Source organism: Papio anubis, chromosome 4, assembly GCF_008728515.1.
Source record: "Papio anubis isolate 15944 chromosome 4, Panubis1.0, whole genome shotgun sequence".
Classification (NCBI taxonomy): domain Eukaryota; kingdom Metazoa; phylum Chordata; class Mammalia; order Primates; family Cercopithecidae; genus Papio; species Papio anubis.
Genome location: NC_044979.1, coordinates 57,034,570 through 57,062,188, shown reverse-complemented (window position 1 = coordinate 57,062,188; position 27,619 = coordinate 57,034,570). Strand labels below are relative to the sequence as shown.

The 27,619-nt window shown below is 38.4% G+C and overlaps 1 protein-coding gene across 10 annotated transcripts in view; it reads left to right on the top strand.

The window, feature by feature from the left end:
* The window catches only part of LOC101024293 (membrane-associated guanylate kinase, WW and PDZ domain-containing protein 2), a 1,445,327-nt gene that overhangs the window by 1,283,418 nt on the left and 134,290 nt on the right, over positions 1-27,619 (top strand). For 6 of the 10 annotated variants that reach the window (XM_031665959.1, XM_031665962.1, XM_031665954.1 and 3 more), the window contains 3 exons: positions 5,741-5,930; positions 15,637-15,678; positions 23,152-23,243. In XM_031665959.1, the coding sequence (XP_031521819.1) occupies positions 5,741-5,930; positions 15,637-15,678; positions 23,152-23,243 (324 nt within the window). The remainder of the gene's footprint in view (positions 1-5,740; positions 5,931-15,636; positions 15,679-23,151; positions 23,244-27,619) is intronic. The other 4 variants (XM_031665956.1, XM_031665961.1, XM_031665955.1 and 1 more) reach the window with 3 other exon arrangements.

Genomic DNA, 27,619 nt, shown 5'->3' with positions numbered 1-27,619 from the left:
TGTGATGTCAAAAAAATAAATCCTCTGTATCCCTTTGTCTTGTGTCTGTCCCACAAGTACAAGAGTCACTCATCTGACCTTCCTATAAAAATAATTCTGCCGTTTTAAAATATATACTTGCAAAATGAACATTAACACTATGCAGCCTAATGTAATGAAACTACTTTAGAAACCTTTTGTTTTTCTCCTGTCCACAATACTATGTAGTCTTCATAACATGGAATTTTTAGAAATAATATAAACTATAGGTCCAGAAGTCTTGACCTGCAAATTAAATCTAGTCCACAAAAAATTTAACTCTGTATATATTTACATTTATATTTTAACGTCTACAGAGCTACATATGTGTGTGTGTCATGTGTATCTATGTTAGCTTTGTATATATGTGTATATATAAAATATGTATGTGTATATATGTGTATATATAAAATATGTATGTGTATATATACATATAATGTGTGTGTATATGTCTTTGTGTGTACATATATGTGTGTATATATATGTACACACATGTATTTAAGCTCTGTAAACTGTGTATATATTCTGCCACACCTGACAATCACTCAAAATGGTGCTTCTGAGTCTTCTTCAGATACTGGAGATCTCTACCATCATCTGACCACTCTAGGCCTACTTCCCTATGAAACATGGTAAAATGTCTGTGCCAATATAGGAAGCTGGTGGGTTTTAACAATCTTTTTGCAGAGCTAGGCTAGCCAAGTTGGCTTAGCAGTTAGAGATGGTCTTTACTTGCTGATAGATTGAAACTATTAATTGCCCAAGTCCCAAGAGCTGGGACTGGTTTTCTGGGATCCCATTTTCTGTGTTAGAATACTCTACCCTAACTGCGATATGTGAAACCCATGACCGGAAGAGGCTGCAGCAAAGCAGAAGACTTCCTGAGCAGGACCTCATTTAGGATTTGACTCATCTGGTCCACAAAGAACATTAGATGGGAAAACCAGTCCTATTTAAGCTTAGCAAATCACTTAAGGATGCATGTGATTTTGAAAAGAGACACTTATAAATGTTCAAAATGAAATTTGGTTTATCTTAACCGGTGTCTAAATAGTTTCTTCCTTTCACCACCAAACTTAAATCTGTACTCTGTGGTTATACACATCTTTATCTAATTTAACAAGGAACCTTGCGACCTCATCATGGTGCTACAATTAGGCAATCTAGTGATTTCCTTATACGTCCCACATTTATACCAAATTATGTCATTTGGTATAATTGCAGCATTTGCTGTCATTATTGTAATTACATTCATAGTCAATAATTCCAAAAAATGTTTTATAGAACTCAATGTACAATTAGTCCTGAATCCATGTATTTCTACAAAAGCTAAGGCTTGGACTTCCAGGGCATAGACAAAGGAAGGTAGAAGGCTATAGATTTAATGTCTTCCATGTATCTACCAGAAACTCTTGAGGACTATAATGAGAGGAAGTGTGGCATTAATATACTTGTTTAGGGTGCTGGCACTAAAGGCATTCTGCTTGGACTCAAGTTTTGCTTCTTTCCCTAACTAGATGACTTGAGCTAGCTATGTAAGCTTTCAGAGTCTCAAGTTCTATATCTGTAAAGTGGAGATAATAACACCCTCTCACTTGGTCATTGTGAGGAATTCTATGAGCTAATCTATGTAAGGTGCTTAAAACATGTTGCCTCTACATGCTGAGCTTGAAAACATGAACTATTATCACCACAGGAAGCAGACCCTCCATTCATGAGCCTTTACCAAGTCACTTAAGGATGCTCTATGAAATGAACATAGTTGACTGAACTATTAATCAAAACAAGTATGTAACAATATACCACAGTATGTGGGCTTATACACATTGTCCTCTGAGTGTGGCCCTTTTGGCCTTCTCTTATCCAGTCCCACTTTCCTGGGCATGGACACTTTGGGACTGGACAAGAGAGGCCCAATAAGAAGCTTGTTGAGAAATAATCATGTGGCCGGTAACATAAACTCTAAATAGGTGAAGGCCAGGAAGATGCTAGGTGGAGGATTGATGATATCTTGGATCAGAATAAGGAAATGTTATATGGGGTGAGATCTAGCTTCCTCCTAGTCCTGTGTGACTCCCTGACTCTTTTCTGTCTTACTGATCCACATCTCATGCTATTCCATGTCAAGATAGTCACTTCCTGTTGAACAAGTAATATGCTAAAGTAGTGAGTTCTCATTCTTTCCATCTGGAAAGGATCAAGTGCATTCTACAGATACAGAATCAAGACAAATGCCATCATCTTCCAACCTTGCCCAAAATAGTGAGGGGGAGGATTAAAACTACTCCACTTTCTACAGTAAGAAAACAGTTTCTGAGCAGAGCATTTCATGGGAGTAGGGGAGAGGGGCCTGCCTCATTCATAATCTCTTTACTATTTGATGCCTGGGTGTGGACTGTATGTCCAGGCTGCTCACTGATATTTCAGTGGCTGTCCTTTCATAAAGTTTCACAGACATCCATTTATTCACCAAGGCCAGCAGAGATACAGACTTCTCTCAGCTACAGAAAACAACTTTATTTCCATTTGTGCTTATTCTAGTGAGATGTTTATAAACATTGGCCTGGGTGTGGACACCACTGGGACTGGACAAGAGTGGCCCAAAAAGAAGCTTGTTGAGAAATAAACACCTGGCAGGTAACAAAAACTCTAAACAGAGAAAGGCCAAGAAGATGCTAGGTGGACCAAGTAAGGCCCATCTACCTCAGTAAGGGGACAGGATCAGAAGGCAGGGGGTTCATGAAGGTAGAAAGGAGCACAGAGTGAGTATCCCAGGTAGAAAGCAAAAGTCCAGAGACCAAAGTGTCTAAGGAAGTAGGGAAGAGTCAACGGAATCCACCCCTCAGAAGGTGTAGTCGGGTCAGCATACCAGCCCCAGCTAAAGGGGTGACCTCTGACCCCAGGGCAGGTGGTTTGCCCCATGGTCTTCTGGGTAGGAGTCACCAGGTAACTCCATTTAGGAGGGAGCAGGGCAGGAGGTGATGGGGAACAGAATAGTATGTCTGCTTTTTCTTGGGTGCAGTGATTTTCTGCTTTACAGCCTTTTGGGAAACCCTGACAGAGTGACTCAAGGGTTAATGAATGTCACAGTAGGAAATTGTGAATGCTTTGCTAAGCATGAACTGGACTCTTGACTAATTCCCCAATCTCTGTGCTACAGAAATTGTAGAATTTGTCAATCTGCCATGGCAGCCTTCCCAAACAGTGCCCAAAGCATTACTTGTTCTGTAGTTTTAAGATTGTTTTTTAGAAACACCAATATTTCATATGAAGCATGTCCAATGACTGTACATGAAGAATACATCTACCAGCAAGACACATGTGGGTATGAAGTAACCCTCTATGGAATATGGGAGAAAGAAATAGACATTTGCTGAAGCCCTATGATGACAAATGGGAGATACTACAGCTCCCCAGACCATATTTCTAATTTATTTACTTTTTAGTATTGAGTATCTTATATTTGAAAACAGAAGGGATAAAGTCACAGCTAGAATGCATCCACCTGGTGCCTACCATCAGCTAAAGTGAAAAATTACCAAGGATATGCCTTTACCCACAAATGTGGCCTTCCACATCATGGCAAGGTCACCCGGAATGGATGACCAAGGAAACCCAGAATAGCTTTCTGTATGAATTTTGCTATCAGATGAATTATGAAGTACATAAAGATTTTTACAAATGGGAGCACAAGGCCTGCTGAGCAGAAAATTCACAAAATTCACTAAAACTCAAACCATATTTACCAGTTATTCCCCCCAGTGTGATATTATGTAAACGAGTAATTCTGTTAGAGTTATAGTGTGGTTCTGACCCAGGATTTGCCACTGGCAACTGTTGGGCCTCAGACAAGCCACTTACCCTCTCTATGCTTCTAGAGATTATGTTTCATAGGAGGAAATTGAACTAGACTAGGGGTTTTCCATCCTTGACAGTTATAGAAACTTTGTTCAGATGAAATCTTGGGCAGTAGCCCACATAGAAAACAAATTAAAATGAAGCCAATCTTATTGAAGGAAGGGTCAGTGACCCGTTTCTTTTCCAGTTTGTTGGCTCAACATGAACCCCTGCCACAGTCCCAGTCCCAGGTGTGCAGGGCAGGCCCCAGGTGTCTCTGGTGTTATACAGGTGCACAGTTTAAAAAACACTGGAGTATATGGCACCTCACATCCTTTCCAGCTTGAAAATATTGATAATGAACAGACCAGAGCTGGAATCAGAGCCCTGACAAAAATATAGCTGGTGTGAAAACTAAAGCAGGACAGTGCCATAGGGGACAGAAAGTTACAATCCTGCCAAGTTCAATGTAATGTATATCAAAACTGTTGTTTTTTTTTTAAAGTGGGCATATTTTATTCATTCACTAAATGAACATTTTCTGAGTACTAACTATGCATTGGTAATACAACAAGTAGAAAGATGCAGCCCCAGTCCCAGCCTGATCTGTTTGAGACATGGCTGGGTAGACTCATGGTAATCACAGTTGGATGTGATGAAGTGGTGTGAGGGGTAGGAGGGACAGGGCGGTCAGCAAGAGCCTTCTAGGAAAGGAGATACCGCCTCTGAATCTAGTAGCCAGGAGAAATGAGAGAGGGGATGGAAGAGTGGAAAATACATGCAGAAAGAGAAATGAAGTATGCAAAGTTTCAGAAGCAGAAGAGAACTGGGTGGGTCCTCGGGAATGAGAAGCCAGCCCATCAGCCAATATGGGGAAGGTGAGCGAACCCAGGGTCAAGAGGAGCCCGCCACGCCCCTCTCGGAAGTTTGGCCTTTGTCCTGAGGACCATGCGTACTCAGGGCAGAGTTTCAACAGGAGGGCAAACTAATCTAAATCTTACATACACTGCCGGTTTATTCAAAGCAGGAAAGAAAAACTGAGTTTGAATGAGGCATCAGTTGATAAATGAAGATGAAGCTGGCAGTGCCAATAGGTGATCTCAGGGAGCCTGTCTTCCTCCTTGATAAAAATAAATAAATAAATGGTATTAATCTCTGCCTTCTCTATCTCATGGTGCTATGGTGAGGATCCAAGAAGATCATGTATGTCAAAGAACATGATAAACTGGGAAGTACTCTGCAGGTCTTTAAGAAATTATGGAAGTAGCAACATCAGTAGCAAAATTCTGGGGGAGGAACTACCAGATCCGCAATAAATGAGGCATCCTAGGAGACTTTGAACAATCCCTGAATCCTAGATGGTTGCATAATTACGTCTAAACTGAGATGAAAGCAACTGAATGCTCAAGCGTAGGAGGTTTTTGCGATATGCATAGGTGTCAAATGAGTATAAGTAGATGACTACATCTTCTGCTCCAGTGAAAGTGATGTAATATGTTGAAACCATCTTAGAAAAGAAACAACTAATACCGTACATTTCTAAGCACTTACACATGATTTATCTTGAGACACATTATCTTTATCTTATGAGGGAAAAAAAATAGAGAAATTAAGTGGTTTGCCAAAGATTACCGGCTCACTGTTGACAAGGTTATATAAGTTATATATAAGTTTGCATTCAAAAGTCAGGCACTGCTTGTATTTATAACAGTTTATGATGTTGTCTTACATAGACATAAAATCTTTTCTTTCAAGGAATTTATACCAAAGTTTTACCCGTTCCCTGGAAGAAAAGTCCACAAGGAAAAAAGGTTAACCTAAAGGTGACAAGAGAAAGAGCCAGGAAGAATTTGTCAGTCATTTTCTCTGTCCTCTCACTTTTCAGATAATGGACCGATGGGAGAATCAAGGCAGTCCTCAAACGAGTTTATCTGCTCCGGCCATACCGCAGAACCTGCCCTTCCCACCTGCCCTTCACAGAAGCTCCTTTCCTGACTCAACCGAGGCCTTTGACCCGCGGAAGCCTGATCCATATGAGCTCTACGAGAAATCTAGGGCCATTTATGAAAGTAGGCGTAAGTGAAAGCCACATGAAACAAGGGTACATTAATAATAGCTGAGGCCCTACCAGGAGATATATTGAGGCTGAATGATCTGGCATGGTTTTATATTCTGAGTTTCAAAAGTGTTTCAAGAGCAGAGCCAGCTGGTCTAAAATTATCTTCGAAAGCCTGTTGACTCTAAAAGTAGGTTTATTATATCTTTCACCTTACATTTTATCTCCTACTTTTCTTCCCCTAATCTCCTGAAGAAAATCGGGAATATATTTTTTGGGGTTTGGGGGTGAGGTTGCTGGTTTTGTTTAGATTACCAAATACAGAAAAGAAGGGTTTGGCTTTTTTTTTAATCTGTTTAATCTGATCTTGAGCCTAAAGCATAGATTTTTCTTAGAGCCTTGAATGTAGCCATTGAAGAAGTTAGGACCTTGAGTAAAATGTCAGCCAAGCCTTCCCAACTCACAAGCATGAAATCAACTGGTTCCGAATGCAGTACTGATCTAGGTGCCAATCATCTCTCCACAGTTTTCTGCTTCTCCTTCAGTGCAGTCAGGCACATTTGAACATTCAGTCTTAAAATGTCGTGTATGCACTTGTCACCTTATCTGAAGGTCTTTTAAAATTGTTGTACTTTATAAACATTAGAAAACAAGGCTTTTAATATTGCTTGCACCATTATTGTGCTTCTTTCTACCATCTTGCAAGTCATCTCTACATGTTAGAAGACAGGAATCTCACAGTATCATAAGAATCTGTGCATTAAATGAGCAGGAAACCCAGCCTTGTAGAAGAGTTTGGTCCCTGGCGCTCCCATTTACAGTCTGCTGATTTCCTTTGCTTCAGTGTTCCACCAATGTCTTGTTTCCAACTTTATCATCAGAAGCATGAATAGCAAGTTTTAAATTGTGTGTGATCTCAGAGGATCTCAAATCTGCTTACTCTTTTGATGAGCTCAGGGGCTGAGAATTATGCACCCAGCTGGTAAAGGGGAAAGCAGACATAATACCTTTTCCCCATCCTCTACAACTCTTTGTAGAACTAATTTTGGTTGAAAAATAGTTAGGACAGCAAGCCATTGAGAAATCATTTATATCAAAATGAAACATCTCACCACCCCAAACCCACATACACTTTTTTTTTTTTTTTTTTTTTTTTTTTGAGACGGAGTCTCGCTCTGTCGCCCAGGCTGGAGTGCAGTGGCCGGATCTCAGCTCACTGCAAGCTCCGCCTCCTGGGTTCACGCCATTCTCCCGCCTCAGCCTCCGGAGTAGCTGAGACCACAGGCGCCCGCCACCTCGCCCGGCTAATTTTTTGTATTTTTTAGTAGAGACGGGGTTTCACCGTGTTAGCCAGCATGGTCTCGATCTCCTGACCTCGTGATCCGCCCGTCTCGGCCTCCCAAAGTGCTGGGATTACAGGCTTGAGCCACCGCGCCCGGCCACACATACACTTTTTTTTAAAAAAAGAAGCTACATCAGAGCTACTATATTTCATTCCTTTCCTTCTGAACAACTGAAATATCTTTCGATGGTATCATTAGCATGTCTTTGCTGTAGCAGAGTAAGAACAAAGTAGGCATTCTTAGCTACATAATAGAGTATGAATTCAGGGTATTAATGCTCATTAAACTGAAAAAAATTGAAAAGATTTCAGCCCTGTTTCTAATACCTTCTCTGCTTCAATAACCAAGTATTGATCGAATGCCCATTTTGCTGTCAGCACTATGAGGGGATACCAAAGATGAGTAATATGTCCTGCTCTCACACATTTAACTGGGGAAATAAGATAATGAATGTAAACAGAGAGTAAGATAAAGTTAACAGTTCTAAGATGGAAGTTGGAAATGCATAGGATTAAAATATCATCCTCACCTCTTTGACTTGTTTAATTTTGTGATTGCATTTAGGGAGCATTAAGAGGTGCTTCCTCCTGCTTTTTGTCTCCTCCTTCATCATTCACTTCCATCCTTTTTGCAGTTTCCTAGCCAATGCAAAGCTTTATGATTCAGGACAAAAACAATGTTGGTATTTATCTCTAGTTTTCTCTTTATGGTTGTCTGATACCGTTGTGCCCTCAGTTTTCTTGTACACAACGCTCTCTCAACTCTAAAAGAATTATTTCTTTATCCAGCCCTTGCAATGCTGCTTCTGGTCATTGCCTTTCCCCTCCTCACCTGTAACAAACCAAGTAACCAGTCCGCCTTAACCTCCCAGAGCTTTCTTTTTCAGTCCTCGTCTGGTAGCTCTTCATCGCCCTTTCCCTCTACAGCTGCAGGGACAGCAAACATCCTGACTCCCCACCTCACCGCCCCCCGTGGGCCCCCCATCAGTGCTCTCCCTGTGCCACTGCTGCTGCCGCCCTCATCACACCCCCTTCCTGCTTTCATCAGCTCTCTCTAATGTTTCTAAGGTCACAGTAATGTTTTCAGGGTCAAAAATCTCAGGAAGCCAAAAGAGGGCAAGCTCATTGCGTTTCCTATCCTTCTCTTTTCTACCACGTTTCTTCATAACACTAAATGGAGTGTCAATGAAACATAGAAATCATATCAAGGTAAGAAAAGCTCTACCACTGAAAATTAAAGATACCAGGAGAGCATGGCACCGCTTTCTCTAGTCTCTCTGGATAGCTGATCCGTTCACTCTGCTTGTGGATATGTGAGTGTCTTAAAAAAAAAAAAAAAAAAAAGACAGCCTTTTGCCCTCCTGTACATTTCCATTTCCAAGTTTCATTTTCTCATGTAAATGTTTAAAGCAATACTAAAAGAAAAAGATTTTAATTAATGATTGGAAAGCTCAGTCTGTTTCTCATCATCTTCAAATAGGTTTTTTTAATGCAATGATCATAAAATGTATATACCCAAACAAAAGATCAATATTTTAAAATTTGTGATTAGGAACCATTCCTATGCTTATTCCTTTGAATCACATGCATAACATTTAGGTTTGGCTCTATTTATTCTTGTGTCTTTTCCTGGGGGGAAAAAAATCAGTGCAACGAGGGAAAGTGTGGAAAAAATCCTAACCAGAGCTGTTTAAACTGAGTCCTTTGACATTTTCCCTAGCCTATAGTGATCTCATGGTGTCCTTCCTTACAACCATGTCTAAAGCTAAAGAGATTTTTGCATTCACTTTCAAAACTGGGTTGCAGTCGCCAAATAAAAAGACACCCCTCCACCCACAAGCCTGAGCTGTACAGAGCTACAGAATGTTTGTTCTGTCAAGGCTGTCAAGAAACATTTGGATTCCAGTCACCAGTCCCCTACAAATGATGGAAATTTATCAAATGATGGAAATGCTGCTGTGCCTCATTTGACTCATAATTAGATTATGCTGACATTTTAATATGCATGCACAGGACGTCTTAATAAAGATGTATTCCTGAAAAAATATTGCTGTGATTTTAAACAAATGAAGATGATCATAGGATACTAGAGCCACGTGAAACAGAACATGACAGGTACATGCTGTGATAGGAAATACCTCCTATCTTCATGAGATCTCAAGATGAGCTGGGAATGGAGCAGGACAGAGAAAGGAAGATTCTCCCACCCAGCAGGCTAGCAGCGCCTCTGATTTCAGAACATTAGGCACAGTGCCCAGAGGTGGCAACTCCAGGCTCCATATCAATCAATAAGAATATATGAAACACTCACTATGTGTCTAGAACTCTGCAGGGCACTCCACAAGAGAAGTTACGAGAAATAACCTCTGCTCATTAGAAGCTTACAGTGAAGTTGAGGACACAAACAAACAAACAAACACATAGGAAAACGATTTCTGAACAAGGCCCCATTACACAACACAGCAAAAATATCAATATTTTAATGTGTGAAATTGTGCAGTAAAAATAACTACATACTGAGAGTTTCTCAACTTCCATGTGAAAACTGATGTTCAATCAAGACAATGTTATGTGTTAAGTACCTTTGCATTATCAAAATCTCATTAATCCTTGCTGGAGAACTCTGTGCAAAACAAAAGAAAAAAAATAATTTTTCCCCACTTACTTAATTCCATATAAGCTTAAACTTACATGTATAAAAGTATAACTCTGCCCAAAAAGTCCCTAAAAAAGTTTTAATCAGTGGACCTTCTGGATCTTCATATTAATTATTTAAACATTGACCCTCAGTCATTACTGCCAGTTCCCAGAAAAGATCAAAAATCTCCCCAACTTCCCTCTCTACCAAAGACTTTTAGACAAACGTGACTATTCTGTGTGTGATAATAGTCTCTATTGATAATAGACTTCTTGATGTCCCTACTACTTGCAATTTTAAAAATTGAAAACAAAAGAAAATACCTTTGCATAGTGGGACAAGCCGTGCTATTTTTCACTTGTCTTTTCTCTGTCTTTTTCCCAAGAACCTCATAAAGGAAGGCCTTGAATTTGTTTTACAGTCACAGTAGGAATGACTTGAACGTTCTGGTTTGTATGCTAGCATTCCTAATGCTGAACTACATATGCCATTTCTAACGTTGGAGAAAAGTAGTTCTAAAGGCCCTTAGTGTTTTCTCCCCTGCATCTCCTCCTCCCTTCTTTCTCTCTGTGTGACTGCATCCTTGCATCCAACACGTATTTCTGATATGATAGGAAACCTTCTATTACTGGCCTAGTTACTTATAAGACTATCTAGGGTGACTACATGGAAGTTTCCTGAACAATCCCTGTCTGTGCTGTCCTGGCATGATTATCAATAGTTCACTTTTCGCCACCCTAGACTGTCCTCATTTGAATGATAAATTATCAAGTTTTCCCTTTTTATATCATCTATTCAAGGAATAATCATCATTACTGTTCAAGAAAAGCATATATCTAAATGTACACACCATGAATAAAAAGCGTAATACCTACTCAGATAAATAATTTTTTCAAGCTAATTTATTTGGCTGATACAATGTTTGCCTATACATATTTTATCCCTAACTTGAAGTAAAGGCTTATTAGTGACTGTGTTGGTAGCCAAACGCCCAGTAAACTCCTTCCATACCCAGAAAGTTAGACATATGTACAAATCTAGTGCATGGCAGATGAAGTAGAAAAAAAATAGGTAGTAAGGTTTTGCACATTTAAGTGCTATGCCGTGGAGTCCTCTTTCTTAATACAGAAAATAAGTCAGGTTCAACATCACGATAATCACTGAACTGAAAGGGGGTTAATCTCATCTGTCTCCTTCTTCTGGGAAAGATTATACTTAAATAACTACAGCTAGATACTGGTACTGAAAAGAGGAACTGTGATAGGCAAGGCAGTATAAAGTGCTTTCCAAAGAAAATGAATGTTGCTCACTTTGGAATCTTACGAAATTAAGTCTTGATCACTCTGATGGGTCTGTTGATATAGGAGAGAGGGCCTTGTCCTGTTGCTTCACTTTTCTTTAAGCCAGTCTTACTCTAAAGGTTTGTCTTCTCATTCAGCTCATGGGGACACTTCTTGGGCCTGTTGCACACTGCAGCCTTGAAAGCTAGAACAATAAGTAGATGCAACCAGGAATGGAAAAGAAACATTCTTATTTCCAGAAACTCTTCCCTCAGGGTTCTGTCTCTTGGTTTAAACCCAAGTTGAATTATGACTGAAGTTGTTCAAACTTTTTTCTCTTGGCATTGAACTTTGGTTATCATAAGTGAACAATTTATGAGGTACAACATGTCCACACTGCTTTGTGGTAAGATATCACTCAAATGTAGAATCATAAAAATGTCAAAGATCCATATGGTGTAATGTGCCTTATGGTATAACCTCTTTAGAACAGAAATTTCTCTGAAATGTCTTCAAAAGAGCTCACACAATCAATTTTCCTTTTCAGAATTAGAATAATAAGTGCTGAGTATCATAGCAAAGGTAGCAATCAAAAGTGATCACAGGCCAGTTCAAGAGTATAACAGAGAAGCAAACTGTTTTTTAGTACTGTATCTGAAATGAAATTATAATTTGTGGCAGATAAAAAATGGACAGTTGTGTTTTTCACATCTATGGCTGTTATCCTGCTCTTTTGTTGTTCATTGATTATTGAATTCTTTCATTGTTCAGGATTGTAATACACATGTAATTCATGGCTGATCACAAATGGGTGGTTGTATTTCTAAACTATCAGGTTTTCTACTGCTCTTTCCTTGTTATTAGTGAGCAAAAGTTGTAGTTTGTACTGTCTCCTAGCCTAACAGCAGAGCCACTTGAAAGGATGGGGTACTGTAATAGCATTATTCATCGCAGAACACCGCTTGAATCTCTAAATGAAAAGTGATGGGGGAAGCCACATCACATATGGTAGTATCTCTCTAGGGTGCTCGAAACTAGAGCTCTGAAGCCTGTGAAAATCTTTCAGCTCAAGCTTTCCTGACTCCAAGTCTCCTTTTCCTATGTAATTAAATACCCAATTGAGCCAAGCTGGAAATATGAAAAAGTTTCAGAAAGGTTTAAATAAATTCATGGATGCCATAGCTACAGGCAGCTATTATGTGATCATAAAAGGCCACCGTGCCTTCCCAGAGAACACCCTCACATGTGAACACTGTGCTAGATCAAGCCCCGGTCTGATTTGCTCGAACACTGCTGATGTCCAATGGCGTTAGATAAAGTACCCCCCACGTATGTTCTCTGGAACACAATCTTACTTTAGTGAAATATTAAAATAAGATAAGTAAATGTTAAAACACTTTTACCAGTGACTCTAGCGTTAGAAAAATAAAAGGATAGAAAAAGATGTAATAATGTTATCATTTTAAATGTCCTCAATTATACTGAGAGATTAATTTTCTGCACCCTTTTCTCATGGGAAAAGCATTATTGTTATCCTTAGTATAATGTATGTTATGATTTGATCTGTGAAAAAATTTGCCTTTTAGCTGGAGTTTCTAATATATCACATTGTGCATTACTTTGCATATAATATATTAATATGAAGATCAGTAAATCCAGTTAAGCTGTGTCTGCCATTTTAATATGTAGATTTTAATTAACTTGGAAATCTAATTTTAAAAAGGTATCCTCAGATAGCTTTCTAAGTAACTGTGGTAGCGTTTATATTTCCAACAGGTTCCTTCTGAAACAGGAAATTACCATGGTGTGAGCTAAGTAATATAGAGATAGTAAAATAAAAGTTGTGGTAGGACACATATTTTCCCCATGTATTTTAGAAATTAGATCCAATCCTAGAGCTTATAAATTTATTTCATTCAGTAATTTAAAACTAAAAGATCTTGGAATTAAGGGATAAAGGCAGGGGGAGGAGTAAAAAGTAAACTCTAAAAATCAGCTCTTGATTGAAAGTTATTTAATATATCAAAGCATTTTGTTGGTTGCACGAGTTGACAACTTAACCCAATGTATATTCATGAATAAATGTGAGACCGTCAGGGCTGCAGAGTTTAAGTGCTAGCTGGCAAGTCGGTCCTCGTGAGAGTATAACATAAAATGTCAGTTTTATAGCTAATGGAAGTGTTTTAAAGGTAGCAGTCTTCCATCCCTGATACAGACAAAAGGACATTTCTCAAGTCATAATCCTAAGCAGCCACACCAAACATGAAGGTTCTTAAAAAATAACAATGCTGTGTATGATGATCCCCTTCCTGTGTCCAAATGATCTCCTATTGTGGGGGGAGGGGAGGGATAGCATTAGGAGATATACCTAATGTAAATGACGAGTTAATGGGTGCAGCACACCAACATGGCACAGGTACACATATGTAACAAACCTGCACGTTGTGCACATGTACCCTAGAACTTAAAGTATAATAAAAAATAAAAAATAAATAAAAAATAAAAATAAAAAAATAGCAATTCTGCCAGAAAGCTAAACACAGCTTACCTGGGAGGAATGATTGTTATGCCTTCCATGAGCCAACTGGCTCTTTATTTGAAACAAAGCTCAATGAGAAAGCAACCAGACTTTGGTCTTATTTTAATTTTTAAAGTTTAAGGAAAAAATACTCATTTTTTTATAGTGCTTTATATGGTACAACTGTCTTATAAAATTATGTCATCTTAACACATTCAGAATGGAGGAGTTCTATTGTACTAGATTCTTACTCTCTGCCTTTCAAAACTGTAAGTTGCCTCCTCTATAAATGCTCTTAAGGAATAATCACATATGATTGATGATTATATATCATAAATATATAATTTTATAGACCAAAATAATAATAATGATATGAAATTTCTTCCAAGCAACAAGTAGTTTACATATTGAAGTCTCAAAGTGTGGGAGGAGTGGTTCTTGCAAGAACATTTTACAGTTCTTCTACCTACAACGTGAATTTATGTTTTAGAGAGGTTTAGTAATGTTTAATTAATTTTTATCTGTAATTCCTGACATGATTCAAAAGCAAAACAATGTGGTAAACTTAACATGAAATTCATCATAGAGGCAAAAATATCCTGCCATTCTCTCAGATAGAAGTAACTCAGCATATCTTAACGTAGATCTTTAACTTCTTAAGTATTTCTTGACCAGAGGTTTGCATACATGTGTCTTCTGCCCATCTCATATTAAACCCAGTTGTATGGTTTAGGAAATTCTCTACTGACAGAACCATGAAGGAACAGGAAGAATATCTGGAGATGTTAGGAAAAAAATGTATAGCATGGTCAGAAAAGAGTGTATTATTAATTCATAATAATATTAAAATGAAACAAGAAAGAGTTTTATTGGATAATGCATTCTAATTAAGTTTAAAACTTAGATATAATACGTTTGTTTTCTAAAAAGGTTCTTGAAGAGTTTCCTGTGAGATAGTATAGAATACCTTACGCAAGTCACTCAGCATTTTGGATCTTAACCATCTGTGAAATGAAAGGTGCCTTGCCTCTCTGTCACTATGGTATTAAGACCAGGGATTTAGAAGGCAGATTGAAAATCAAGGGACAATTTAATTATGCTCTTCTTCACGTTTAGCAGTCCCAGATAAAGACATGGTGAAAGTCTGCATTTCTCAAACACACAGTAAGGAGTTGCACATCTCAACCATGTAGAGTAGGAGGAAGCATGTCAATTGGAGCCTTGCCTACCCCTGAAAAATGTTCATGCATGAGAGCAACATGTCTCCAAATACTTCCAGAACACAGTGTGCAACCAGGTTGTTCTAGGTTCTAGAATTCTAAATGTGGGCTATGCCTACATTTTAAAGGTGTTTTATACTCACTTTTTTGAATTTTTATGCTGTTAGAAGTAGCATAGATTATATCATAATTCTTATAAAGGATCTCTATTACTAAAATAAACCAATTTAACTCAACTACTTATACATAATTTCAACTGCCCAGATAATTGGAAATATCAAAATATTTGGACTAGTGTAATTATTGACTGGATTTTCCACTTTTCATTTCAACATTTTATGACACAAAATTATAACCTAATTTTTAAGGACCTATATTTTCTGTATATATTTCAGGTTCTAGATTGGCTTTACTTTCAAATAAGTATTCTTATAATGAGAATCAAAACTTAATATTTAGAAATGGTAATCTTATTCTATTCTGATTTTAAAAAAATTCAGATTTTTCTATTTTGGATGCACGTAAAAGAAACATATTTACATACATGCTCATACATAAAGCAGGGTAAATCTGTCCACTAACTTGGATCTTAGAGGAAAAAAAATTATTAAACATAAGTATAAGATTGTGTTTGGGGGAGTTATGATAGCAACAAAAAAGAAAGTAAAGATGAATTTTAAAATGCCATAAATGAATTTCAACTTTAATTCCCCATTTTCCCATCCAGAACAAGTGCCACCCAGGACCAGTTTTCGAATGGATTCCTCCGGCAAGTATTGTTCAGTACTCACAGTTCTGTGAACAAAACGTCTTCCATTTTGTGTAACAAATCATTCTTCTGAGTAGTATCAGTTTCTTAGTATATAATCACTGTGCTACTTTAGTCACCTACATAAAACATGTATTCAAGGTAGACAGCAAGTCTCATCATGGTGAGCCTAAATGCCTGCCAACAAAAGACAAAGGGAAACAGTCATATTCATGAATTTCTTTCATTAAATACTCTAGTAAAAGGCTGGATGAAAAACAGCTGCCAAAGAGAGCCATCAGACTGACTAGGTCTGTGCTATGTAATACAGTAGCCACTAGCTACATGTGGCTATTGGGTACTTGAAATTGGCCACTGTAAATTTAGATATGCTGTCATATAGGTGTAAAATCCACACTGGATTTCACAGACAGTGCCCAAACAAAAAAGAAAGATTTCATTAATTATTTTATATTGATTTCTGTTGAAATAATATTTTGGATATACTAAATCAAACAAAATATATTATAAAAATTGATTTCATCTGTTTTGTTTTCTAAAATGTGCCTACTAGAAAATGTTAAATTACTTATGTGGCTTACATTTTATTTTACATTGAATAACACTAGACTAGATACAAATAAGAAGATAGAAGGTCTCAAGAGATTTACAATTCAGACATTTCCAAAGAATGGATTAGAAATGTTGCTAACATAGAATGAAATTCTTTTCAAATCAAGTAAATATCTGTATCAACTTAATTTTTTTTAACCATGCCAATTATAAAATACTATATTTCAGTAAGATTTTAAGTTAGGCTAAAATATCATATTTTAAAGAGCTTTCAGTAATAACCAATTAGTTTGCTTAAAAGGAAAATTTTTTTTTTTTTTTACTTAACCATTTGGAAAACACCAATTTTAGTTTAGGTTAAAATATTTAACATTATTGTACAAATGTTGGAGGAAAAAGAAGATTTAATTTTTTTTGCTCTTAGAATTCATGATGAAAATGCTTTAAACAGCTAATCAGACCACCAGATTGAAAGCCAGAATACTCAAACAATTGCGGAAAATAGTGTTTTATAATAGTAGCACTATTTCAGGGCTGTGGGCTCACAGCACACATCTCCAAAGTGTTTCCATGATGACAGATCATTATCCATCTCAGCATGTTCTAACACCCCTTGGAGAATATATGTGCCTGAGATCATTTCATTCTGTAAGTTTCCATGTCATTTTTGGGGGGATATGTAGAAAATATGGAAGATATTATTTAGTATTTTCTCCTAAAATAACGCCTAAAGTATTTGTTTAGCTTGGTCTAAAAATTTTAAAGCATGATTATTCCTCTATACTGACGGTTAAATCTTTGTAATTTTTTAAAAAGATTATCTTATGCCCAGAGAGAAAATGGGACCTAGTAATTACAGTTGCAAGATGAAATTAAGATTTAATTTGGAATTTTAAATCTCAGCTTACTGGTCACAAAAAAGCACATGTCTTAAAAATCTCAGATTCTGAATGTACTTCATTTAAAAACAGGAGAAGGAGAGTGGCCCAGTAGTTTAGATTACTTTGACATATATGCAAAGTAACAGTTTACCTTTTTAAAAAATTACCTTTTTAAAAAATACATCACTTAGAAGACAAAAGTTATAATATAGTTGGGGTATATTATGTTACTGTGCAATTCAGATTTTGAAGAAAAGAACCAATCCAAATAGTTGGTTGAATGTCCACACAAGTTATCAGAATATTCTGGAAAATCATGACTGCATTTAAAATAAATAGATCTTGCTTGGCGCTGTGGCTCATGCCTGTAATCCCAGCATTTGGGAAGCCAGGGTGGGAAAATAGCTTGAGCCAAGGAGTTCAAAACCAACCTAGACAAGATGGCAAGACCTCCATCTCTACAAAAAATTTAAAGAGTTAGCTGGGCGCTGTGGCGTGCCTGTAGTCCCAGCTACTTGGGAGACCGAGACAAGACAGGAAAATGGCTTGAATCCAGGAATCTGAGTAGTGAGCTGTGATCACACCACCACACTCTAGCTTGGGCAACAAAGCCAGACCTCACCTCTAATAAAAAATACAAAAATGGCCGGGCACGGTGGCGCATGCCTATAATCCCAGCACTTTGGGAGGCCGAGTCTGGCAGATCACGAGGTCAACAGATCGAGACCATCCTGGCCAACATGGTGAATCCCCGTCTCTACTAAAAATACAAAAATTAGCCGGGCATGGTGATGGGCGCCTGTAGTCCCAGCTACTCGGGAGGCTGAGGCAGGAGAATTGCTTGAACCTGGAAGGCGGAGGTTGCAGTGAGCCAAGATCACACCACTACACTCCAGCCTGGTGACAGAGCGAGACTCCATCTCAAAAAAATAATAATAATAAGATAAAATAAGTAGATGCCGCATACTTTTTGTCACATTTGTAAAATGTCTCATCAAATTATGTGTCATGATTTTGACTCAGATACATTTATCATAATTATAAGGTATATTATTAACTTTATCTGCATAAGATCCTTAGGTACAGAGGCAAAATTGATAATAGAAAGTTCTAAATAATATGTATTTATGAAACTAAGTGATAACTCCATAGTGGAATAATGCTGTGGTGCATTGGGTCTAGGAGACTGGTGAGTATCTTAAGGCAATTAAATTCAGGAAATGTTTATTTAGCAACTCCTACGGACTGTGCATAATGGAACACTATAGACAACCAATGGTAATTATGCCATCAACTAAGGAGAATATTAGTGAGAAACAATGGAATCTATGGCCAGGAACTTTGAATGGGCAACTCCACCCAAAAATAAGAGAGCCAGGAAATGGGGTGTTACAGAAACGACTTAGGATCAAAAGAAATCTGAAGTCATAAACAGTGCATCAACAATATCAAATGAGGCACTGAAATCAATCAGTATGAGGAAAGAAAAAAAGGCCATTTAATTTGGTCATTAGCATGCATAGTGACCTTAAAAACTGCAGTAGTGCTAAGAGAGAGCATAAACCAGACTGGCAGGAATGAATCAGAGGTAGAGTGAAGGCTCCACTAGAGACTACTTTTCCTAGAAAGAGATGGAAGGAGGGAGCAAAGTCATATTTAGGATGGAAAAAACCTGAGCTTATGTGAAGGCTGAGGAGAGAACCAAATAGAAACTGGAAAATGGCTTCTACTATGGCTAACACGTGCTTGGTCACATTCACATACCCACAGGGATAAAGCAAACAAGTAAAGAGAAGGGATATTTTAAAGGATAGAGTATTAGCTGCTTACTAGGTAATGTTAGATTTGAGCAACAGAAACTATATAATTCCTGTTTAACTCATTCTATATCTGGAGTGCATAGAAATCCAGAAGTCAAGACCATGTTTAATAACCTTTTTTGATTCCTAGTATCTTCCTCGTGCTAACTTTCCTAAATCTCTTTACAAGGAAAAGCCAAAAAGAGTGATTCTCTTTCCAGCAGGAAAAATTGAATAAATGTATCCTCTGTGCCAAACTGTGATGATACGCTATGGTACTTATGTTTTAATTAAAACATGAAAGGGGATTCAAGTACCAAAATTTAATTGACGTGTTTACAGCAGCATCCCATGTGCCAAATTAATTCATAAAATTGTTGTTCTTTGCGTTTTTGAAGATTGAATCCATTCATAAAATTAATCAGTTGTGTTCAGTTACCCAGCCTTTTCCCTAACTGTGCACAAAGCTACGTAAAGCAAGACTAAGGAAACATACAGCATGTGAAGCCCCTGGAGTCTTCATGTGAAATAGAAATCAGCTTTTGAAATCTGCTTTTCTTTATTATGAGAGAGGTTGTCCTGATACCTGGATGTGCTCACCATTTGCTACTTTTTCAAGTTCGTTTTTGCAATATTGGTATGAGCCTAGAATAAACTAAGACTTGCAAATTTCATTTCAGTAACTTGCCACAGTGGTCATGTAAAATTCCATCTAGGAAGAGGATCATGAGATGCTTTGTTCCATAGTGCCTGAGGATCCGAGGACCCAACTTCTAAGAAGCAACACTAGCCACAGCTGGCCATTGAACACTAATATCCAAAGAATGCTTTGTCTCCTCTTAGTCCATTTCTTTACAACCACTGCCTCCTCTTGAGCTGCATTAAGCGAGACCTGAGAGTGTCCCTGACAGTTCTGCAAAAAGTGCTGAGGAAAAAGAAGATTTTTTTTAAAAAGAGCACAGAAAAAATAAACAAGGGAACAGAAGAGTAAAAGGGGCACAGTTGAACAACATGCAAAGCAACTCAGGTCCAAATAGGTATCTACCAGATACCCTCATCTAACAACCTCTCTGGTGCATAGTTTCTTGAAACAAGAGAAAGGAATAGTGATTGTTAACTCTGTTGCAGTGAGGTAAAGAGTTGGCCCTTGGATTTCTTCACTTGAAGTTCTCGCATTAATAAGGAAAGAGATAAAACATGATACAGTAATTGCAGTAATTGAAACATGTCATCCAGCCAGAAGAGCAGCTAGGGGAAACTCAGAAACATTACAATCCGCCTGGAGAGCTAACAAAGCGGGAAGGAAAAAGAATGATGTCTCCCAGCTTTGTACATATAATTTTAGTTATTTTGTAAAGCCAGACTCCAAGAAAACAAAGAAACCAAAGAAAAATTAGCTTTCTAAAATGTTCTTATTTTCCCTAAAAAAAAAAAAAACTGCTGCCTCAAGGCACAATCTATCATATGAACTTTTTTTCCAGTTAACCATTTCTCTAAAATGTCCAGACCCTGCAGCCTCTGAATCTGTGTTCAAAATTAACAAAGAAATAAAAAATAAATCATGTTTGCCAACATTCTCTAAGGGGTCTCTCTTTGCCTCTCTCTACCTGCTCATGAACCATGAAGCTGGCCACCCCTGCTGGGAAGAATGGAAGAGTGTAGATGAAATAAATGGCTGGCACATACCACCCTATATTTGAAATCAGGGTGGGTCAGAGCAACAGGATCGTAATTGTCACCAAAATGTGCATAAAGAGCAGGAAGAGGAGAATAAATGCCTCGTTCGTGTCTCTGTTCTTCAGAGTTAAATAACATTTACTTGCTAAAATCTAGGTTTTTCTCCTAAAAAGAAGTCATGAGTTATTCATTAAAGAAAAGCCCCTTAATTCCTCCAGGAATCACAGATTCTCTGACAAAAGACAAACTTCTTGTGCCTTGACACCTCTCAAAGTTCCATTCCTGGGATTGTCATAATTTCAGCATTTCTTTAGGGGAAAAGTTTTACTTAGCAAATAAGATGGATCACACAATAAGGTTCTTGTAAAGCTCCTTGTGCAATATGGATGGGTGCTGAAGTCACTGGAAGAACAATTTCCCACTTAGCATACTCAGTGGTGATGCAAAAATGAGAAGAATACAGGAGATGAGAAGTTCCAGTTAAACATGCTGGCTCTATCATTTTAAGTGTCACAAATACAGCACCTTCTATTTGTATTTTTAATGTGTATGTGGTCTAGAGTTCCTCCAAGTTTAAAGTGACTTACAGAAGAGATTGCCATGAACAGTCGTATTATCATCAACTTGTAGAAGTTTGAACAGTGATTGAGCAATATGCGTCATCTCCCATTTCCCCTTGTCTTTCTCCTTCCCTTGGGTGGAGTACAGGTACCTGCTATGATTTTGTAGAGCTCTACTCCATCTGCCTCCAGACTCCCAAAGCCTTACCACACACCCCTATACGTGATTTCATATATGATATGGAGACTTCAGAAGAAACTGAGTTCAAAAGCCAATTGTGTCTCGTAGAGTGTAAGGCAAAGTTTTCATCTTCCCTCTGCCACCACTCTATTTAATAGGAATGGAATTTTTAAAGTTCTCCCATTTTTAAAATATGATTGATTATATAATTTCTAAAGGATGTGGAGGTCTAATTGCTTATTCTTCTTGCAGAATTTCATATTATTCATTGAATGGAAAAGATCTTGGTCATGTGTGCATTTGGTCATAAAAGGGTGTGAATGCTCATTGAATCTTGTACAATGCATACAAACATATGTACTTATGTGCCTGATTCACCTTTATTTAAGAGAGCACCAGACAAATAATTGGCATTTGCCCACATCTCAGAAGTGAATGATGCCTTTCATGTGTCCCTGGGAATAGCCCAGGTTGTTGGCACCAAGGCAAGCCTGTATAATTGTGCGTTGTACGCTGTATCACTCCAGCAGTCCCACCTACTGCAGAACCTGGAAAATATCTGCCTGGCCAGCAGTCAATGAGCCTCTCTCTACAACGAGTGCTACTATATAATCATGGGCTCAGACGTAGATTTTTGTCCCATGAGAATTCTCTGAAATCTCGTCTTAATTTCTACAACTATCCTGTTTAAGCAAGGAGAATTTTACTTAATACCTGCTTCTACAGTTCTAATACCTCCTTTAAACCATTAAGGCCTAGAAATCGCTAAACATTTCTTAAGCAAGGGATGGCATAAAAAATAGTTCTTGAAACCGCTGATCATCTGCTGGCATCCCAGCAGTGGACACGAAAGTATGCACAGCTCGGTCATGACTGAAGTTTTTCCCCCTGACGAAGGTGCCAAGGGGCAAGGGGACGGGCTAAGCATAAATCAGATTCTACTTAAAAAGTCAAAACATTTTTATATTTAATAGTTTTAGTTTATTCTAAGGCTGAAAAAAATGACATTCAGGAGAGTTTTTCAGCTTATTTTGAAATACATCTCTGTTCTTTCAGCTGACTTCAGAAAAGTATCTTCTTATTTATTTTGAGTACTCTCATGAAGTCAAAAGTCAATCTATGGCTTGCACATTCTAAAATGTTTCGGGGATAAAAGTCCATCTTAGACCCAGATGAATTTCTACCTGTAAGTTATAAAAACCCTAAAGGAGTTTGTCAGAAAATAAATGCTTCACTTGAACCCCAATACAAGAAACTTTAAATTCTATATCTTTTAATTTTTACAATTTTAAAAGAGACAACTTCTATTGGGCATATGTTTATACTACACACACACACACATACTCCTAAACTGGATGCATCATGTCATAAACAGATATTAATAAATTACTAGGCAGTGCTTTACTAGACAGTTCCAGGGTTTTGCCATCTGTTCTCTCTTACTTGCGTAATAATTGTTCTAATTAGAGTAAACATCCTGAAAGTGATAGTCAAGCTTCTTGAGGGCAATCCGAATGCTCTCAGGGAAATCAAGAATTATAAAGGCATCAATTTTCTTACTCAGAAAATTCGTGTATTCTTTCTGCTTCTGGTAATACCCCAGTAGTGCCCTTGGCTGGTCACTATTATTCCAGGGACTACCTAAATTTGGAATACCTACTTTTTTGCTACCATATTTTTTGTATTCTCTGTGGTTTCCATTGACCCTAACAGCACTCTCATTAATCACATCCACAAAATTAATTTATCATTGGTATGTTCAGTTCCTCAGGGGCTGGGAAAGAGGCAGGATTCATTACTCATTGGGATCTCCTTTATGCCAGGTCCAGATTATAAGGAATTGGATGTTCACCTTCGGAGGATGGAGTCTGGATTTGGCTTCAGAATCCTCGGGGGAGATGAGCCTGGACAGCCTGTAAGTTGAATCTTCTTTATTTCCATGCTTGGGGCTGTATTGTATGAGTAAACACCAGGGAAAATAGTGTTTAGTGTGATATCTAAAAGGAAATGTTTTAGGACTCTCATAAAGAAGTTTAAGCTTTGGGTTTTTTTATTTTTTTCCTTGCTGTTGTCTTTAAAAAGATCTCACGACATGCAGGTATCTCCATGACAAATATCTCATTAGAAATCACATTCAATAGGGACATTGCTCTTTTTTAGATTGGATTGAATTCCTCTTGAATATTTGCATTATCTAATTGCACTGAACCCCTGGTATCTTTGGGTAACAGTTCATGAGTAATGGTAACACCCAACTGGGAACAGCAGAATTATGTATGTTTTTAACCAAAACAGCAAAGGAGATAAAACACAGGGATAAACAGAAATAAAATCAAGCTCAGCACTGCAGAATCTCAGCCAGATTTGAATTAAGGGATTACCAGAAGATGTTCATAAAGTCAACTTCATTGGCATAATATAAATTGGGAAATTTAGAAGGGCTTTGTAGAACATATGTGTGTGTGTGTGTGTGTGTGTGTGTATTCGGAGTAAAAACATAAAATACTAGTAGTCACTAATACACAGAAAACACAGCGAGGCTAGATTTATGAGCATAAAATATCAGCTATAAAACACTTATTGTAAAAGATATATCTTAAATGGTACCCAATGTGACTAAGTCAGGTCCACGAAAGTTTTGAATAAGTGAAGGGCCTGAGCAGTGCAGTCAGCTATCTACATCCCATCTGGCTCTGGCACCTGAGCTCCATCCTAGCTCATGTAAGGGAGTTAAATTTTAAGCCTCAGCTTTCTCATCTGCAAGATGGGGATAACAGTAGTGCTCTATTATAGAGCAGCTTTAAGGATCAAAGGAGATTTTTATATATATATATATATATATATGTATATGTAAAGGTCTTGGCATTATGTCTGGATCATATTAAGTGCTGAATAAATGTTTATCATTATCAACTTTGTTTCTCTGGTTACTAGATTCTCCCAGGAAATATACTCTCTCTGTCTCTCTCTCTCTCTCTCTCTGTCTCTCTCTCCATATGTGTGTGTGTATATATATATATGGTTTTTAAATATACTATATGTACTATAAATATTATATACGTGTGGTTTTCTTGAGACAGAGTCTCGCTCTGTCACCCAGGCTGGGGTGCAGTAGTGTGATCACAGTTCACTGCAGTCTCAACTTCCTGGGCTCAATCAATCCTCTCGCTCAGCCTCCTAAGTAGCTAGGACTATAGGCATGTGTCATCAGGCCTGGCCCCAGAAAATAAAATTTGAAATAAAAATAAAACCTGGTCAGAAATCTTCAGGAGAAAAAAGTTAATCTAGTAAATGAAAGGAATCTGAAACAGTTTAAACTGTCTCAGAGTAAAGTAGATTGTCCTGGGTAAAGAGTGGGCTCCTTCCCACAAGAGGTATTCAAGCAAGCAATGGCAACCTGGCAGGAACTCCGAGGAGCTTCCTCTGCCCTGTGGGAGGAGTTGAACTGGATGATTGATGAGGTCCCTTTCTACAGAAAACTCCAGGAAGCCAAGCTTATACTCCAAGGATGAGGGCTCTCCAGGAAAAAAGACTTATTTCCGAATTCCTGGGGATGAAATTTGGCAACAGTCAACCAGAACGTCACTAACTCCCCAGCTGCCAAAGAAGACGTGAAGGTGCTTTTGCCAAGGAGGATTGGCCAGATTTTTCATAGTGCTTTGAGAGGAGGTAGAATGCTGAAGTAAAATACAGGGCTCGAGTAACTTCAGACTTAAATTTATTCAGAGACTAAATTAAGAATCTCATGTCACAGGGAAAAGGAACTCTTGGCTGTGTTTCACTCCCATCCACTGCTTTGTTTACTCTCCCCTATCTCCCACTGAGATTACCAGGGATCCTAGGCCACCAAGTCAGCCCTCCAGCCTTCCTGCCCTCTATAACTCACCTTGTTTTATAATAGAGAGAACTAAAAACATTCTCAAGTCCCTTCATATCTGTAAGCATTTAGCGCACTGATTTATGCTACAGAACCTCCTGACCTCCACAGCGTATTTATACAGCTTGGCGTCCTTCAGGATTGTTCATGTATCTGCCTATTTTGTTTATTCAGCAGGATTTTAAATTTCTCCTAAGCAAGGACTTTGTCTTACCCTTTTTATCCAACATGAGTGCCCCATAATTGAAAAATGTGTCATTATCCAGAGTGAGCCACACTCGAGGTTAAGGTCACAGTCTTCAGACTGCCACCTCTGCCCAAGACTCCTGGCATCAGCTGAAATAAGTTTGCAAAGTGTCAGAGTCTAAGGAAACAGTCTCCATAGACCACCCCAACTTTAAACAGTAGCTCTGAATCTGGGGGCCCCATCATGTAGTAGGTTCGCCGTGCACTGGTTGCCAACTTGTCTGCGTCTGTTGAGACAGAACACCCACCCACACACCAGGCTACATGAAGTAGATTTATCACTTACAGGGAGGCAGCGAGGGACAATAGAAGGCAAGGATTCAAGAAGAGCAAGTTCCCTGAGGCTCAGGAAAACTGCCTAGGACAGACGGAGTCTCCACTCACACTTGCACCTCAGCTGAGGGGCCCCAAAAAGCAGCCCAGTGTGGGGTTTCTACCCTAGAGAAGCATATCACAGTGGACTCAAGCACTGAAGGACATCCTGTTTCTAGGGGGGACTGGAACAGAACGCAGGCTGTTCCGGCTAGCCCCTCTTTACCTCAAGATGTTGTGTTCCTAGCACCTTCTATAGTTACTCTTGAGAACTACAAGAGAAAATGGGGAAAAATTTGGGTGAGTCCAAGGCCACCCAGAGAACTGTCCTGTGCTCACAGCTTTCCTCGGGTCCGGTAATTCACTAGAATAACTCAGAACTCAAGAAAGTGCTGTATTTATGATTACCGTTTGACTGTAGTGAAAGCATAAAAATTAGAACCAGCCAAAAGAAGAGGTGCACAAGATAAAGTCTGGAAGGGTTCCAAATGTGACACTTCCATCACCCTTAGGGACATGGTACCCTCCAGCATTCATGCAGAGAGGATTTCCAGCCGGGGATGTTCACCCAAGCTTTGGTGTCCAGGATTTTTAGCCTAGTGTTTTGTTACATGGGCGTGATTGATTGAATCATTGCCCACAAGGATGACCTCAGTCTTGGGCCCCTTTCTTCCCCAGAGGCCAGGCTGATATCATGTGGCTCAAAGGCGCAACCCACTAATTACCTCGCTGGTCTTTCTGGTATGGTCAGCTCCTACTCTAAGACTGTTGGTATGGCTGGCCCCATCCTGAGTCATCTTAGCATAAACCATCAGGTATGGTCAAAGGGGCTCACCATGAATGACAAAGACGCTCCTAATTCCAAGAGTTTTGAGGTTTCCTTTCAGTAACCAGGGAGAATGGCCAGACTTCGCTTTGGGCTGAGACCAAATTATTTATGGCAAAGCCACGTGCTTAAAAGATAACAAAATGAAACCATGCTCAAAATAAAATACAAATAAAATACAAATAAAATTAAGGCCATTTTTGTATCATTCTGTGGGACACTGAGCACTAGCTGAAATAAATACAGGGCATTTAAGGGTAAACCCATCTAGAATCCATTGCACTTATACTAACATAATACTTCAAACTTACCAACCTAAGGGGTTTCCACCAGAAAGATGAGCTCTCTGTTTGTTCCAGAATAGACTGACTCACATGCTTTTTTTCCCCTTTTACTAATCTCTGAGCTCCTTGAAGGCAAGGACTGTAATTTAATGGTGTTTATGTCTTCCAAGCCTAGCCTGGTATAATAAGTATTTATTAAATGGAATCGAAGAGAGTATTTTTTTACCAAGTCCAAACTGTCACCTGAGCTTCTCAGAACAAGTAAGGATCTGGAGTTTATCTTTTCTGAGGCCTCTAAATTCTACAGGCTCTGCAGAATTAAAGTGGCCTAGTCCTGGAAACAGAGATAGCATCCTGGCGGCCCTACAGCATGTTTTGTTTAGTCCCCCCAGTATTTTACAATTGTTGAGCATCAATTAATTTCACCTTTTGAAAAATGGATTTTCATCTTCTCTTGAAAATTAAATTTAGCAACATCGAGCTTGCCTTTCTCCATGACAACGACTGGCTGGAACTAAGTAATGGTTCCTTTTAGACTGAGCCTGGCTGCAGTTCCCAAAACTCCTGTATGCCTGTGTTACTCTTTAAAGCTACTATCTTTGTGATTCCCATCCCAGTACCCATCCCAGAGGACTGAATTAAAAGACATTGGAAAGATGAATATTTTATGCCAATGGAGCCTTCAACCAGGGCCAGATACTTTAAACACCTAACCTAAGCACTGAAAAGATTATCAGGTCTTTTCT